The sequence below is a fragment of the Lagopus muta genome, chromosome 6 (assembly GCF_023343835.1).
Source record: "Lagopus muta isolate bLagMut1 chromosome 6, bLagMut1 primary, whole genome shotgun sequence".
NCBI lineage: Eukaryota > Metazoa > Chordata > Aves > Galliformes > Phasianidae > Lagopus > Lagopus muta.
In genome coordinates, this window is record NC_064438.1 from 24,316,164 (window position 1) to 24,332,969 (window position 16,806).

Below are 16,806 nucleotides of genomic sequence, written 5' to 3' on the forward strand. Positions count from 1 at the left end.
TCACAGAACGTGCCCTTCAGACAATTCTAGCAGTTCATTTAAGTAAAATGTGAACAGCATCAAAAGCTTCAATATTATTCTGCCCCAGATCCTACTGCACCAAAATTCACCACATGCTACTTCTAATTGACAGGAACTCCCAATTTTCTAAAATTCCAGTGTCTGAAACCCTACACATCAAGCCATACTTCGGAAAGTTTATATCCAGAGTATCTCAAAAACGTTAGAAAACATCCAAATAGCCACAGCAGTACCCCACCATGGACATTCCTGGCCCTATTTCCAGATACTGATGCACTGAATGAGAAGCAGATGGATAGCATACAGGTGACTCCACCTGTCCACATCAATACACCATCAGCAGATCTTTACATTGATTGGGTTAGTTCACAGTTCAAAAGAAAAAAACAAAAGAAAATAGTGTAATAAGAATTACACTAACTGAAAGAGAGATAAGTAGAATAATCTGGAACCTCCTGACAAAAGAGATAAATAGCTTTACTGTTCATCAGTGCTCTGATCACCTATGAAATACAAACAACCCTAGCACATAAGCTGATCTTTCAGTTGCTACCAGTAGGACTTGTGATCAAGCAAAAAGTTCCAACTCTAACTGAATATCTGCTCCCGTATGGAAGATGTCTGAAAAGGCTGACGGTAGACTTTCACTGACACTCAGCAGGGCAAAAAAGCCCTGGTCAAAGCTTGATCCACATGGGATAACATCATCCTAAGCAGGCTCTTACTCAGCTGCAACTCTTTATAAGTAGCACTATCTTAAGCAGAAACTACTTCACATATTCACTCCCACATCCACAGAGCCCCTTCTGCTTGTTGGCATAATTGTCTGCATGTTCGGAAGTGGATCAAGATGAAAACAAACCCTTGCTCGCCCACTCCATGTTAGTTCTGTGATCCTTCCCATCAGCTAGTAAAGCAGACTGTGCTGAAATAGCATAGTGCACAGTGCAGGGCTGGGGATACACAGCTGTGGACAATTTACACATGTGTGTACCTAAAATTCAGCTACATATAAAATCAGAGAACAAATTCAGCAGACAGAAAATAGTCGCAGCTGGCTCACTCAGGTATCTGAGTGCAAGGGCACATATCAGAGGAGGCAGCATCCAGCAGCTGAGAGTAAAGAAATGAAAACAATGGTCAGAGAAGAGTGGCTTCTCTTAGCAACAGCAAGCTATTAGTCAGACTCAGAAGAGCTTCTTTAGGTTAAAGTTCATTTCTTCCCTGGCCCATATACAGGAGGTATAGCTGGTACTAGAAATACACAGGAAGAAGCAAAGAAAAAACTTCCAAGAAGGTATCCAAAATAAAAGTATTATTTTTACAAGCAGACAATATTAGAAGCAGTTCTTGTACAGTGGAAACCAGCTTGCCATCGGTCACCAATGTGAAAAAGCCTGGATAAGGTTACAGAGCAGAACAGAGGCATGGCTCTAAAATGGCAGTACAACAAAGCTAAGCACACACACAGAGGAGTGTTAAAACAAATATGCATGTATGTGTCTACTGCAACCAAGCAATCACAGTGATTGCTGAAAGAGGCTTTCCTATCTAGCAGACGGCAGCAAACAAATATGGGATATGGCTACCAGCACTGTCCTAAGCTCATTAACATCCCTAAAGTTTTATACAAAGAAAACGAGGAAAGCAAAGGAGAGAAGGGCTCATATCAACAGATCAGATTTCATATTAATTTCAGTCAACATATACAAATCAATACACATGTGGAGATGCTAAGGGGAATGAATAGACTTAACACTGCAAGGGATTTCTGTACTTATGTGAAAAAACTCATACCACCTTTAGACAGATGTTACTTCAATTTTAGATTGAACCATTAAAAAAAAGGTGGTTTTTTTTTTTTTGTCTACTGACTTATTTTCATAGTTTGCGTCCTACATAGGAAATGCTGACCTGAGCAGTTAAGAAAAGCCTTTCCAGATTTATACCATTTCCTTTTTCCTCTGTTTCTTCCCTCCCCACTCCCTGTATGTTACTATCTTGCAAAGCCCCAGATGAAGCCTCTGGGAGTTTTACATTAAAAATTTCTCAAATTTGGGCCAAGTTTTAAAAAAAGTGTTCTGTTAAAAGAAAGAAACATGAAGGACTACTTGTTTTTCTACAACTTTTGTTTTGCACATTTTTAAGAAACTCTATACATAAGCTATCTGGAAAATTCTGCAAAGGTAACTTATTTTAAAGTGATCTCAAGTAGTAATTTCTCCATAATAAGGTTAGAAAACTTCTAAGGAATCCTTCATAACTGTAAGGCTAAACTTCCTTTCTCCTTACTGGGGCTATCACAAACGTGTTGTACTGCACAAGCTTATGAACTTTACTCCCCAGCTGGTTGTTTTTCTGTCAAACACGATGTATGACAGTCGCAGCCCTGGGGATCCCAGAGACACCAGTAAGAGCTTCATGAATCAATCCAAATGATTTATTTGCAGAAACAAAATCACACATCTAAGACCTTCCAGACTGTGGTACAGGTGAGTCTCAAGTCTATCCACTTATTTTTCATTCCATTCTTAGTATTAAAAGCTAGATATGCATATTCCACATCTATAATGTAAGCCCACCTTCTGCTTTGTAAGAAACTACAACAGTTTTTATTTCAACACTTACATATGCTAACCCAATGGATTAATTATGGCCTACAATGACATCATCCTCTACTTTCCTTCTGTTAGGCTGCAACATTTTCCACAACACACAAGTTTTCCTTGGCCATACTCAAGAAAGGACAGAGCTACAGAACAGTTTCAGAGATACAAACAATACACAGATAGTACTCAAATGGCTAAATACAACTTAAAAAAATATTTTGCAAGCAAATCCTCAGTTCAGACATTTTATCATGCTAGATACGGAATCACAGAATATTTAAACACCAGTACAGGCAGAGTTAATTGGCACACACACTCACTTGGCTTGATCTTTGTTTGATAACTAGGAGAGCTCATTTTATTGGCTTTGCTGTTAACGATGCAAAACATGACACCAGGCTCAAGGTTGGTTTCCTACTGCTTACATGTCTTCAATTTCAACTTCCTCCACACGCTATTCAATTGAATTCTGGCTATCTCCTTTCCCCTTGCAGACTCATGAAGTGAAGCAATATTCCCCAGAGAAATCTGGCAAGATCTCATTGTTTCAGAAAAGATTTTTTCACTGCAAATATAACTGCCACTAAAGGAGAATTTCAGCTATATGCTAGCTGTTTTCCTGACCCTAATGCTAATCTTTTTTTGATTTTATTTTCCAATGAAACAACTTGATGGAATTATAACTCAAGAAATCAACAACTAGATCGTGACAAAACATTCACCCACATCCTAGAGTAAGGCTTAGAGAAAATGATCTTGCATTACACAGTAAAATGAAAACATCTGTAATCTACTAGCCAGCAGTAGAAACAAATGTCAGAGTAGAAAGATGACCATCGATAATGCCTGTCTACCAGCTCCAAAACATTGCTAGACTGAATGAAGCCTCCAATTATCCCAGTTGCTGCAACAATGTACTGAATTTGAGAAACAGTGGTTTCAGTTAGAGTTACAAAAAACTTGCAAGCTTACACATAGAATCTGCCTCCAACAAATGAAGAGCTTAGTTCAGCTATTCCAATAATATTTTTAAGACTTCTAATCAACTAATTTATTTTTGTGTAGCAAGTTTTTAAATGTATTGCTATACAAGAGGAAGACAGAAGTCAAGCCATTTTTCTGTTCAGCACTCTGAACTTCATCTAAGAGAGAGAACTAATAAAGTTATCTTGTTTCTAATTTTATGTTTCCTTCTGTTTTGTAACAACAAGAAGTTCTCACCATTCTTCCCTCATGGGGATTTGCTTACATCTCTACTTTGCTTACCTGCAGCAAAGTGCAGCTGTGCAAGTTAGGGAAAGACAGTGGGAAATTTACATCAAGCAAGAAATCCTTGTTCTTTAGACAGTGTGAGCCCTGCTGTTTCTCTCTTTCTGGTTCCATCCAGGAGCGCAAATGATGGAGCCTGTAGGAGGCTTTCAGAGACAGGAAAAGAGCTAACCATCTGAAACAAACCACAGCAGACACATTTATTCACTATTTTGTGAAACAAAAGCTTGAATATATTTAACAACAATAATTTCACAAATGGTTTTTGATTTTTTCCCAGAAATTTAGGCTGACAGTGTTCTGGCTTGAGGGCAATCATTTTCACTAGACATCTGCCAATTATACTATTCTTATTTTTATTTTTTCTAAAATGGCTTAAATTGAACCCAAATGATGAAATTAGAATACACTTGGAAGTACACTTCATTTGAAAGGGTCATGTCCAAGTTAGCCACTACTTCCAAAAATTGCATTCTGACTCCTCTGTAAATTATTCCATGTATGTATTGCTCACAGCAACCTGTATAACAAATGCAGAATTTATCACAAAGATCAGAGAAGTTTGTACTGCTACTGAAACACAGGTGAAAAACAAGGTGTCCAAAATAACTGCAACAATAAGAGACTAAAACAAAGCCCTAAAGAAAACACCTTCATTTATTAATATATTCTTGCTTTTTATCTTAAAATTCTTACAGCCACTACTAAATGTCAGCCATAGTACTGTCACTTATGGAAAACACCATCTTAAACAGATTCACTTCCCTTTCCAAGTCAAGACAGCTCAAAATATTAAAAATCCACCATTCTCAGCCTGTACCATGGAATTCAAATTTATATTAAAAACAGGACACGTGGAGAAGAGACAATATGAACTGGAGTTGACGAACAACTATCACAGTGCAAGCCTATTCCACATATGTTAAATATACACTCAAGTACAACTGATGAGCATTACAGCAAAATGTTCTTTAGAAGTCTGGATTTCGTACTTCATAATGCCAACAACCTACAGCGTGATCCTAAGCAAACTCTTCTCTTACCCTTTGACCATCTTATATATCTGGAATGTATAATCTTTGTAATAGAGGTTTCCTCTGACAGAAGCATTAAAAATTACTTCACATAATGGTGCCCTGCACCTGGAGAAAACTCTGCAAGTTTACTTATTCCTTAATGACAGATAAATGACAAATATTAGGAGGCACAGAAAATGCAGGTTTACAGAAGTATCTTAACAACACCTGTATTTTTCCTATAATTATTAAGAGAGAGAAAAATGTTGTCCTCACCTGGCTAAATGTCCCTGATTCATGAGGTTTGCCATTTCTGCTGGCGAGACATCAATAAACCGGAGGAAAGAGAAACAGCTTTCTTCATTGATGCCTATGTCACAGAAATACTGAAGTTAGGCCAGGACATATTACAGACACCCAACAATGTGTGCTAAAAACAATGAATACACTTCAACTGTGGTAAACTCCATTAAAGATACACATTCTCTAATACAGAAAATCTGAGTGAATAAACAGGAGATCCTAATTTAACCCAGATCTCTTAGAAATTCTGAAAAATACATTTTAATTGCTGTTTCCCAATTCCAAGTTACAGTTCATTTTCCAGTCTGGGCAAGAGAAGCGTATTTACAAAGACAGAAAAGCATGCTATCAGTAAAGACATTTATTTGACCTACAAGGAATCAGCAGGCAGTTACACATTTGCTAGTGTGACCACAAATCTCCCAGAGAGCTAACCAGAACATACACTCTTAAGGACAGTCTGCCAAACATACTCCCTCTCACCCAACCAGTGAGTCAAACATGTTGGATGGAGATGTAGGAACCGGTAGGGGAAAGTGAGTGAGTACAAGGATAAGGATGCAACAGGTACAGTGGAGAGCAGGGAAGACATGTCCCACTGTTAATTAATAAAGCTTTTCAGGTCCATCTATGTGACCTTTATTTCCAACATTATTCATGTACTTTTATGCAACTTTTTATGGAGTTACAGCATCGGTAGATAAAGGAAGAGCAACAGACACATCTGCAAAGCATTTGACACTTTTCCACATAACACCCTGGTCACCAATCTGAGAAAAAAGGATTTGATGGATGGACGACTCGCTAGATAAGGAATTGGCTGGATGGTCACAGTCAGAGAGTTGTGGTCAGTGGCTCAGTGTCCAAGAGGAGACAGGTGATGAGTGGCATTCCTCAGGGATCAGTGTTGGGACCAATGTTATTTTATATTTTTGTAGGTAACATGGACAGTAGGATTGAGTGCACCCTCAGCAAGTTTGCAGATGACACCAAGCTAAGTGGTGCAGTTGACATGCTAGAGGGAAGGGATGCTATCCGTAGGGGCCTGGACAGGCTTGAGAGGTGGGCTCATGCCAATCTAATCAAGTTCAATAGGCCAAGTGCAAGGTACTGCACGTGGGTTGGGGCTATCCCAAGCACAGACAAAGGTTGGGCAGGGAATGGTCTGAGAGCAGTCCTGAGAAGGATTTGGGAGTGTTGGTTGATGAAAAATTCAACATTGAGCCAGCAATGTACACTTCCAGCCCAGAAGGCCAACCATATCCTGGGCTGCATCAAGATAAGTGTGACCAGCAGGTCGAGGGAGGTGATTCTGTCCCTCTGCTCTTATGAGACCCCAGCCAGAGTACTGCACCAAGTTCTGGGGCCCCCAGCACACAAAGGACATGGAGCTGTTGGAGCTGCTGGAGGACCTTCCCTGCGAGGACAGGCTGAGAGAGCTGGGGTCTTCGGCCTGGAAAAGAGAAGGCCACAGTGGACCTTATAGTGGCCTCCCAGTACCTGAAAGGAGTCTACAGGAAAGCTGGGGAGGGACTTTTTAGAAGGGCATGTAGTGACAGAATGAGGGGAAATAGTTTTAAACTGGAAGAGGGTAGATTCAGACTAGACAGTATGAAGAAATTCTTTTCTGTGAGGGTGGTGAGACACTGGAAAAGAATGCCCAATGAGGCTGCAGATGCCCCCTCCCTGGAAGTATTCAAGGCCAGGCTGGATGGAGCTCTGAGCAGCCTGGTATAGTAGGAGGTGTCCCTGCCTATAGCAGGGAGGTTGGAACTAGATCTTAAAGGTCCCTTCCAACCCAACCCATTCTGTGATTCTATGTTTAACTTCTACACAAAAAATTATATATCCAAAATAATTTTCCCTTTATGGTACCTGAGAAAAAGCCTATTATGAATATCAAATAAGCCTAATACAAATATCATTACACCAGAATAATTAGTAAGACACTCCAAATCTAGAGAGTTATAGATGAGTGCAGACTGTTCTTGCTGCACCTGGTTCTTCTTATTTGAAAAGTTTTGCATGGCTAAGTAGGTCCACACTAACAGACTTCATCAGTTATACAGCCAGGATCTCTTCTGCTTTTTTCTCCTAAAACTTTCCCCACTTGAGAAACTGAGCAATCTAGCCCACTCTTTTTAGTAAAAAATATTCACTCTTCTATAATGATAAACTATATTTATCAATATTAACTGATTATTTAGTTTTCTGTTTCTCAGTTAGATCCCAGGTCATCTGCATTCTCCTACTTCTTACTTGAAATAAATGAGCAGTGTAACATACACTACAGATTGTACTAAAATGAATCCAAGATTTCTCTGAATTCTCACATTAAACTGAAGAGGCAGCATTAATCCACTAAAGTAACCTTAAAAAAAAATACAAGGTATAGGAGAAAAGTTTGAAGTAGGATTAAGCAGAGACTAAGGTCTGTAGAACATCCTTCCACCTGCTTCCATACTCTCCTTGCATGAAAAATACAGGTTGACTTCTCTTCAGGTACAAAGCTTAGAAGAATTCTAACAAATTCTAATCAGATTATCTCAGAGGACAAACTGATCTGACCTTTCAGTTCTGTTCCTAAATAACATTACACCACACATACAAGCGTGTGACCCAACTTGCTTCCCAGGACCATAAACATACCCTTCCTATGGAAGAGAGACTGCTGGATGTGGTCTGGTGCAAATGGCGAAAGTAAAACCCGTAACCACCTGAAAATGAAAGCAACAAAACAAACAAAAGCACTAAGAAGGTGTTAATGCATATAGCATTCAATAACATAGACAGCAAAAAATGTAAAGTAATCAGTAATTCCATTCTTTGTAAGTATTCCTGCACTCTGGATAACTGGAACTGCATAGCATCAGCAGTGCACGTGCATTACTGTTAATCTGACGGTGAGAAACACCACTGTTTGTTTGAACTGCGTTTTATGCTGCAGAACAGTTAGTCACACCTTTAAACATGTCTTTTTCATCTCTGCCTTGAGCATTCTCAAACTGATTATAAAAACAGACTTCTCAGGAACTGCCAGTCAGAAAAATCAGCCAAGTGCACTCAGGCAGCTTCTACTCATCCAAGGTAAGCATTAAAAGCTGTCAGTGCACAAGTACATAGAATATATCGTGTCACTACATGCAGATACTGATAGCTTCTGTACACATGAAAACCACTGAAGGGAAAACATTTTTTTTCTAAAATTCTGTTAAAGACAGTTCCATTATACATCATCAGCAATAACTCTGAACTCCTTTTACTTGCTTTCTTATTTAATCAAGGAATATTTGATGATCAGAATTCCAATAAGAAGGAACACCAGATATAAGATGCTTAACAGCTGTGTAAATGAAAGAAAACTAGGAATGCATTGCTTGGCAAACACTGTTTAAATTCATTAGGTAACAGTGTTAATTAGTGCTTACAAAACTAAAATAAGTCTAAATCATACTACTAAATATACAAAGTTGGAGAGGAAGTGGAGTTGCTTGCCTGTCCCGTGAGTGGTTGAAGACCCTGATCTGTCCATGACGGTAGATGAACTTTGAAATTGGGTATGGCTTTAAGGAGATGTGAAATGGAGACCAAGTTTCTTGTCGCTCAAATAGCTCTGGGTGATTGCACACCTGTAAGAAAGGGAGCACATCAGACATAAAGAAGAGATGAATTCAGGCTAATGCAGTGTTTACATCCCAAGACAACTATCACTACCGCTCACTCTAACATTGGCTAGAATTTCACAGCCATTCTGGTACATTTGTTCAAATTGAACACTGCATCATATATTTTCCTATTATTTCACAGCTATTCCCTCTCTTCCCCAAGTAAATGATGTCTTCAACAACCAATACGGAACCAGATGCAAGCAGCATTTGCCTGAAGCTCTTCTACCCCAACACTGTGCAACATTGCTCCAGAAAGACAACGAATCACATGAAAATTTGCATGCCTATGCCATAAGATTTTTATATGATGTTTTCTAGAAGTTGTACTTTAGCTGTGAGTTAACAATGGAATATACTTTTAAAATTATTACTTAAAATAGCCTTACCTTCCTGAACTGCATGACTAGATTCATGAGACTACTAGTAGTGGTCTGTGCTTGCTGAGTAGTGCCCATTGAAGATTGCAAGAGGTCATCGATAGAGATTTTATTTTTCAGGGCTTGATACAACAGCTTCTGTCGACTTGTCTGCTGGCAGTACATAAGAATCTCAATCTGCAAAACAGTAATGAAGTTTCAGCTTTTTCTCTCTCAGAAGCAGAGCACGACCACATCAGTACAAAGAAGGGAAAACTCATATTAAGTAAATCTTAGTGTTCTCAAATATATATATACAGGCAGTTGTGTTCATATCTGGATCCAGCCTGGAAAGCAATTAACCTGCAGCTGTGTTTCAGAAAGCTTAGTTAAAAATATAAGAGACAGAACTTTACAAGTACATGAACACAACAAAGACAACAGTCCTAAGAAGCTGTTGAAAACACCAGCTGCAGCTGAACAGCTTAAATTTTGCCCTCAGTTGTGCTATTCTATTCTTAAATGTTACCAATTTGGAGTCATCATGGACAGATGTCAGGAACCCACGATAAAGACAACTAATAGGTCACATAATAACAGTGTTTATGAGAAGAGTTCCACTTTTGAAACTAACAAGTACATCAAAAAAAGCACGTCTCTTAGTCAGTAGTCCCAAAACCATGAGACACACTGTTCACAAGTCCATCCAGCACCACTAAGAAGAAATTACAACCCAAGAGAGAGGAGCCTGATGTTGCCATTATGCACATCTTGCTCAAGACAAGCAAGCAAAGAGTCCTAAATCTATGCCAAATTCTTCACGAAGTTCACCCAAACACTGCTGTATTAATCTCTTTCACCTCAGTGATGCTACTGTCACCTTAAACAGACTTATTTTTACTTGTAATAGTGAATGCTTACCCCAGAAGAAAAGAAAAAAAAAGTGCATTATTTAGGGGTTCTTAAGTTACATTCATGCCTAATGACATTACTGGAATGTGATGCCAGAAGTAGGTCTGTGAAAAGTCTACAACCAAATTTCAGGTTACACAGGGACGAATTAGCCTGTAAAAAGCAGATGTGATAACAGAGCTATGACAGTAAAGCTGAAATACTCCAATTAAGGATCAATACTTTTTCTCACCTTATCTGACAGTTCATTTTCCACATCTTTCTTGATTCTTCTCAACATGAAAGGCTTCAGGATCATGTGTAAGCGGGATAGCTGGTCTGAAACACAAGGGAAGAGGAAAAATGAATAATTACTTCACCAGAGAAGGAAACCACATTGTGTCCTACTACTTACTGATCAGCCAGTTCCCTAATATGAGTTCTTGAAGCACACAGTTTGGGTTATTTAAGAACTCTTAAAACTTTCACCTTAGTGGCAAGACCCAACTGTGCTGTGTTCTATTCCAATCAAAAACTACCTATATTATGTAGCTAGATTTTTCAACATAATTATCCCTTGAAACTTACTGTGAAACTTACTCTTTTATTCCAGCAAATAATTTTTATACTTCTCTTCTGAAGTTCAAAAGGCGTTCAGTGCTTTCTATCCTTTTTATTTAGAGAGCTTGTAACATATTCTCAAGGCCTACAAAACGATGGGCTCTAAAGAAATTTACAAATAATTTAAGTATTTGTTCTCCTGCATTGCTAAGTAGGAGGATTAGACAGGTATCAAGCCAACATCTTCACCACGTGTTTTTCTGTTCACTATGCATGATACAGTCAGAAACAAAAATTTTGACAAATGGTGGACATACATCACAATGTTCCAATCTGACTAATGTACACTCTGCTTTAGAAGACATTTCCCACAGACAGAATGAGAGAAAGTTTATTTATTGGTAGCTGGAAAAGACAATAGATTTTCAATACACAAAACCACCATAATCAAATGCTGCACTCACTTTCATCAATGGCAGATTTGTTCTCTGCATGACTTTCTATGTCCTTAGAAAACCACTCATTGAACTCTTCATGGGAATCGAACAATGTTGGCATGATAAAATGCAGCAGGGCCCACAGCTACAAGGCAGAAGAAAAAAAAGAGCGTAAGTCATCCTGCTGTGGGTAAGGTAACTAAGGATCCCACATTTTTGCAGCTCTTTATGAGCTAAGTCACTTTACTTATTTGTTTAACTGAGAATCACAGGGTTGGAAGGGACCCCAAGGATCATGAATCTCCAACCCCCCTGCCACAAGCAGGGTCACCAACCTCCCCATTTAATACTAGACCAGGCTGCCCAGAGCCCCATCCAACCTGGCCTTGAACACCTCCAGGGATGGGACATCCACAGCCTCTCTGGGCAGCCTGTTCCAGCACCTCACCACTCTCTCTGTAAAGAACTTCCCTCTGATATCCAACCTAAATCTCCCCTCCCTCAACTTAAAACCATTTCCCCTTGTCCTGCAGTTATCAACCCTTTCAAAGAGTTGATTCCCCTCCTCTTTGTAGGCACCCTTTAGGTACTGAAAGGCTGCAATGAGGTTACCCTGCAGCCTTCTTTTCTCCAGGTTGAACAAGTCCAGCTCCCTCAGCCTGTCCTCATAGGGGAGGTGCTCCAGTCCCCTGATCATCTTTGTGGCCCTCCTCTGAACCCCCTCCAACAGTTCCCTGTCTTTCTTGCACTGGGAGCTCCAGACCTGGACACAGTACTCCAGATGGGGCCAACACAAGAGCAGAGGGGGACAATCACCTCCCTGTCCCTGCTGGCCACCCACATTCTTCCCCCATTCCAGATATATCAACATCACTAGAAAGCAGTGAGAAATGTACAGCAATAACTTCAGACAGCAGAAGCAGCAGCTATCAGAGCTATTTTTTATCCTGTAACCTAGGCATTACTATCAGATATCTCCAGTTTTACTGTTATTTGACTATGCCCTAACAGGTCTGATCCTAGGGGGTTTTCTTGGCAAATGGTGTGCAAGACATGATCCCGCACAAAGACAAGAGGTTTCTCAACTGCTCACATACATCTAGGACATAATCTTGTGATAAAGCAAAGCCAGCTCTTGTGAGCCTATTAATACCTCAGCCATTGTGTTCTGGATTGGGGTCCCCGTCAATAACAATCTATTTCGACACTGGAACTGCAGTAGGATCTTCCAGCGAACACTGATGAATAAAATTGAGAAAAAAAATCATGAGAATTGTTTTTGTAGGATATAAAAAATAAAGAACTTTAAGACCAGCTGCTTCTAGTGACCTTCCCAAGTGTTTTGTTGGAGGTCATTGGGTAATAACATCAGAGCTACTGCCCAGTCTTTCAAAAGGCAATTACAGAAGGAAGTAGCCTTTTACAAAATACAAAGGAATGAACATCATTTATTTTATTTATCTAACCATGTTTTAACTCACTTTTAATACAAATGATAATAAACTCTTATCACCAGAATAATTAACTTCCCAAGAGAAACAGTTATTATCAATTGTAATCTTGTGTATTTTTCAGACTTTACAACACAAAGTCCATGGGACACTGTGGAAAGAGTATTGAGCTGTATGTTACAGTCTTGGAGGGGCAGATTTCAGTCTGAATGAGTCTCCATCCAAAAGAGTCTCCAGCATATGGAAATGGAGATTTGATGTGTACAGTGGCAATATGGGGAAAAGTTGTGAGAAAGCATCTACAAAAGTAGAAATGGACACATCTCAATACAGAAATGAAAATAAAGCTTTCTGGCACAGAGTATTATGAAAAAGATTGGGCTTTACTGCAACTGACAGTATTCACAGGGTTCTAATTTCATTAGAAGGCCTGAGAGTGCCATCGAAAAAGCAATAAAAATGATGCATTTAATGGAGAAACGTAAGCAATATGCATTAAAGACTACAGACTGTTCATGTGGCAGAATTGTATGAGTAGCTAAGACAAAGGTGAACAGTATTTAATACCATTTTCTTTCACCGTTCTGTACTTCATTCATACTTCTGTTCCACAGTTAGTCTTTAATTACGTTAACATATTTGGAAGAGGAATATTGTGGATCATTCCATTGTCACAGAGTTGGAGTTATGTACACACTTAAACTATGTTAAGACACTTGAAGTCTCCTATCTGTTTCAATTGTAACAATCAGTTTTTGTACTTTCTATATACGAGATTGATAGAAAGAAAAGATTTTTTTCCAGTTAATTTATTACCTGGAGCTACTCTTGAGCGCTTGTGCTTCATCCAGCACCATATATTGCCACTTCACTCGCTGGAAATACTTCACATCCTGCACTACCAGTTGGTAACTGGTAATCACCACGTGGAAAGGAGCATCCTGAGTGTACAATGTCTTCTATAAACACAAAACAAAAAACAAATGTCCATATAACATAAACACACTGTGAAGAGTTCACCTGTCCATGCTGTAATTTCAGACTTCTGTTTCATAATTTTCTCTCATTATTACTTCATTTTTCCTCAACTGACTTTTCAAAGTATCTACAGCAAGGTTATTCAACTAGTGGATCTGAACTTCAGTCCATTAGTCCCTGATCAATTTCAGATGCTTCTTAATGCACCAAACAAGAGCTAGGTGTTGAACTCCACAAAATGCTGTTTACTTATATTAAGTTGGGAACAATCTGACAGGTCTGCAGGAATGCTAGCCTTGGGTATTCTGACTTAAATTATCCAACTTGAATAAACAGTCCCTGACATTAAAACAGCCTGCTTAATTTTAGGGCTCTAGTTTCTTCAACTAACATCATACTACCCTGAACTGTGGCGTACTGTGTTGCTCTCTAATAAAACATTGGTCTTTTACCCCACTATATTAACAAAGGTTACCACATGGACGAAGAAACAGCACTGTTATTCACACATTGCTTAGCATAATGAAGTGTATTAGTGGTTTGTTTTACTTTGCACAAATAACCAAGATGGTCCAACCACACAGGCGTGCCAAATTTACCTGACTCCAGAACTTCCTAATGACCTTTCTATCATGAGGATTTCCCCAGTAAGGTAGCACCTGGAACAGTATAAAAATATAAAAACATTACTTTTCAGATAAAGACGTACTCGCTTTAGAATTTCATACTATGCATTATTCAAATCAGAAAGACAGCTTTCCTCAAAACCAAAAGGGAATGATCTTTCTTATCATGCAGAAAAAAAATCGGAAAGTACTCAAAAAATTCTTAGAAACGTAATTCCAAGAAACAATTATCATTTGTCTTATGCCTAATATAAAGACAGCATATCTTGATCTAAAAAAGCCCTGAAGAATGTTTCTAAAAATGAAAACAGATACGTTATTTATGGAAGAAACAAGTCTCTGCATAACTAAAAGGCTTGCTCTCCTGCTTAATTTTCCCTGTCGTTTCTTCCTAATAACACCAAGTCTGTTGGATTCGTACTGTTTCCAGAGATGAAAGGTAACACATCTAGTCTAGGCATAACAAATAAAACGATTTTCAGAAAGTCAGTAACAATACAAAAAATCTGGCCATTCATTTATAACTCAGAGTTTTATGGGTCCCGTTGCTCAGAACAGATCTTTGCAGTGAACAGAAAGCAGCCAGAGTTACTAATTGCGCACTGCCATCGTCTGTCTGATGAAAGGACTACAATGCAAGATTCAAAGTCAGGAGTGCTGGTTTCCGAGCTTGTAAAACATCTCCATCCTCCAGCAAGCAAGCTCTAAGTTGCTATACAAACGACATGCCTTTGGATGAACACTCTTGCAATCGTTGTGAAATAAGGATGTTATTAAAAAAACCCATGAGATTAACAAACAAGTGAAGCCTTATATTTTACATACTTTACATATTCTGCCATGGACCTGAAGAAATGAATTCACTGTGATTTACCATAAGAATAAACGACTATGAGTTTCAACATAGTAAGAAGCAGGAACAAGACTGGTTCAAAAAAATAGGTAAAAGTTACAATCAGTAACAATCAAAAGCTTAAAATTTTTTTAAAATAAAATTTGTTCCAGGAATGTGATATTAATACACTAACCCACAAAACAGCTTTGTAATAACAGAAACAGGGAAAACCATGCTCACAATAATAATAATAATTATTATTATTATTTATTTAAAAAAAAAAAAAAAGATAGCTCTCTGGTCTCAAGCATCCTGACTGCATTTTTGAAATATTTGCTTTATTGGAGAAAAAGCATGGAAGTTACTCATCTATTCTATGTAATTAACTGGTTGGAGCAAATTACACAAAGTAAATAGACAGTGTTGGCTAATCATTCTCATGTTTTCTACTCCAGGTTTTAAGCTAGGATCCCTACTGTTTTGGTACCAAGAAATGAAGTATTACTTACAGCAATACTTCCAACTCTTTTCCTACACCTCATTAAGTAGCCAAGGCATTCAAACAATCAGCCTGGGCGTTACTGGTATATTGCCTGCTTATAGTTGTAAGTGGGTGGTTTTTATTTGTTGGCTTTATAAATTCTTTGTAAGAATTAAAATTACTTGTGCTTACAAAACCTAATCATGATCTCTTCATAACAAACATTACCTTGTCAACAACTCAAACATTTAAACCATAATCTCTTCTTTGCAGCTGTAACCATAAGCTTCTGAACCCGTCTACCTTTAATTCTAAAAGGCTGTTTCTGTTTCAGTGATATATATTCCTTTCAAACCTTCCTTCCAAACACTCAAATGTTTTTCACTGGACTACAGGTAAGCAGCTTGTTTTTCCAGTAACTGACTGTTTCTTGCTTTCTACATCACTATTTTCTCACAATTACTACACACCTGAAGGCTATGACTTATTTTCCTGTTAGCTTTTTGTTCTTACCTAATTGTGCTTCACTACTCTCTCTTTTCTTTCTTCCCAGTTGCTTGTCTATGGTTCTTCTACTTTTCTCTAAGAACACTGTCTCTCATTCTGGTTTGTTTAGAATTCTGGTTTTATCTACACAGTCTTTGTCTTATTTGACCAGATTGATAGGAATGACTGAAAACACTGCTCTGAAGAGGATGCATAAGACTGAAACATTATCCTTGGGTCGACTGCCAGGACCACACACTATAGAACTGAACATCCACCCCTTGCTTACTTCAATTCCCTCATCAAGATGGAGTCCTGATGCAAAATGAAAATTATATGATTCAAGAAGGAATATTTTTTAGATATTTTAGATAAATGAATACTACAGAAAGTCAGGACTGTGGAGAAATATCAGAACCAGACTCATTACAGAATATGAAACTGCAAGATAATGAGGCACCCAGATGCGCCAAAGAATTCAGGAATACAAACAGTTTGCTTTTGAGAATATCTAAAAGAACTGTCTTGTATGTTCTTATTACCTTAAATTTAGGAACAAATCTGGCAAACTCCTGGTGCCAGTTGTTAAGAGTAGATGCAGGCGAGATTATTAAAAAAGGTCCCCAGATGTTCTCTCTCTGCAATATACATATTAAAAAAAAAATAAACAGACATCATAAATTAATTTGGGGGAAGGAACACGGAAATAGTTTCATACAGTTTTGCAACTGCTAAGTAACAGTTGCTATGTAAGATAGAATTATACACAATGTAATAAAACCTCCTTCCAGAACAGCAGGGTGACACAGAATCAAACA

The 16,806-nt window shown here is 38.4% G+C and overlaps 1 protein-coding gene across 3 annotated transcripts in view; it reads right to left on the reverse strand.

Moving 5' to 3' along the window:
- The window catches only part of INO80 (INO80 complex ATPase subunit), a 62,631-nt gene that overhangs the window by 26,485 nt on the left and 19,340 nt on the right, over positions 1-16,806 (reverse strand). For all 3 annotated transcript variants that reach the window (XM_048948221.1, XM_048948220.1, XM_048948219.1), the window contains 11 exons: positions 16,531-16,626; positions 14,160-14,219; positions 13,399-13,541; positions 12,285-12,369; positions 11,159-11,276; positions 10,387-10,472; positions 9,273-9,440; positions 8,714-8,847; positions 7,868-7,935; positions 5,192-5,285; positions 3,897-4,074 (listed from right to left, as the gene is read on the reverse strand). In XM_048948221.1, coding sequence (XP_048804178.1) covers positions 3,897-4,074; positions 5,192-5,285; positions 7,868-7,935; positions 8,714-8,847; positions 9,273-9,440; positions 10,387-10,472; positions 11,159-11,276; positions 12,285-12,369; positions 13,399-13,541; positions 14,160-14,219; positions 16,531-16,626 — 1,230 coding nt within the window. The remainder of the gene's footprint in view (positions 1-3,896; positions 4,075-5,191; positions 5,286-7,867; positions 7,936-8,713; positions 8,848-9,272; positions 9,441-10,386; positions 10,473-11,158; positions 11,277-12,284; positions 12,370-13,398; positions 13,542-14,159; positions 14,220-16,530; positions 16,627-16,806) is intronic.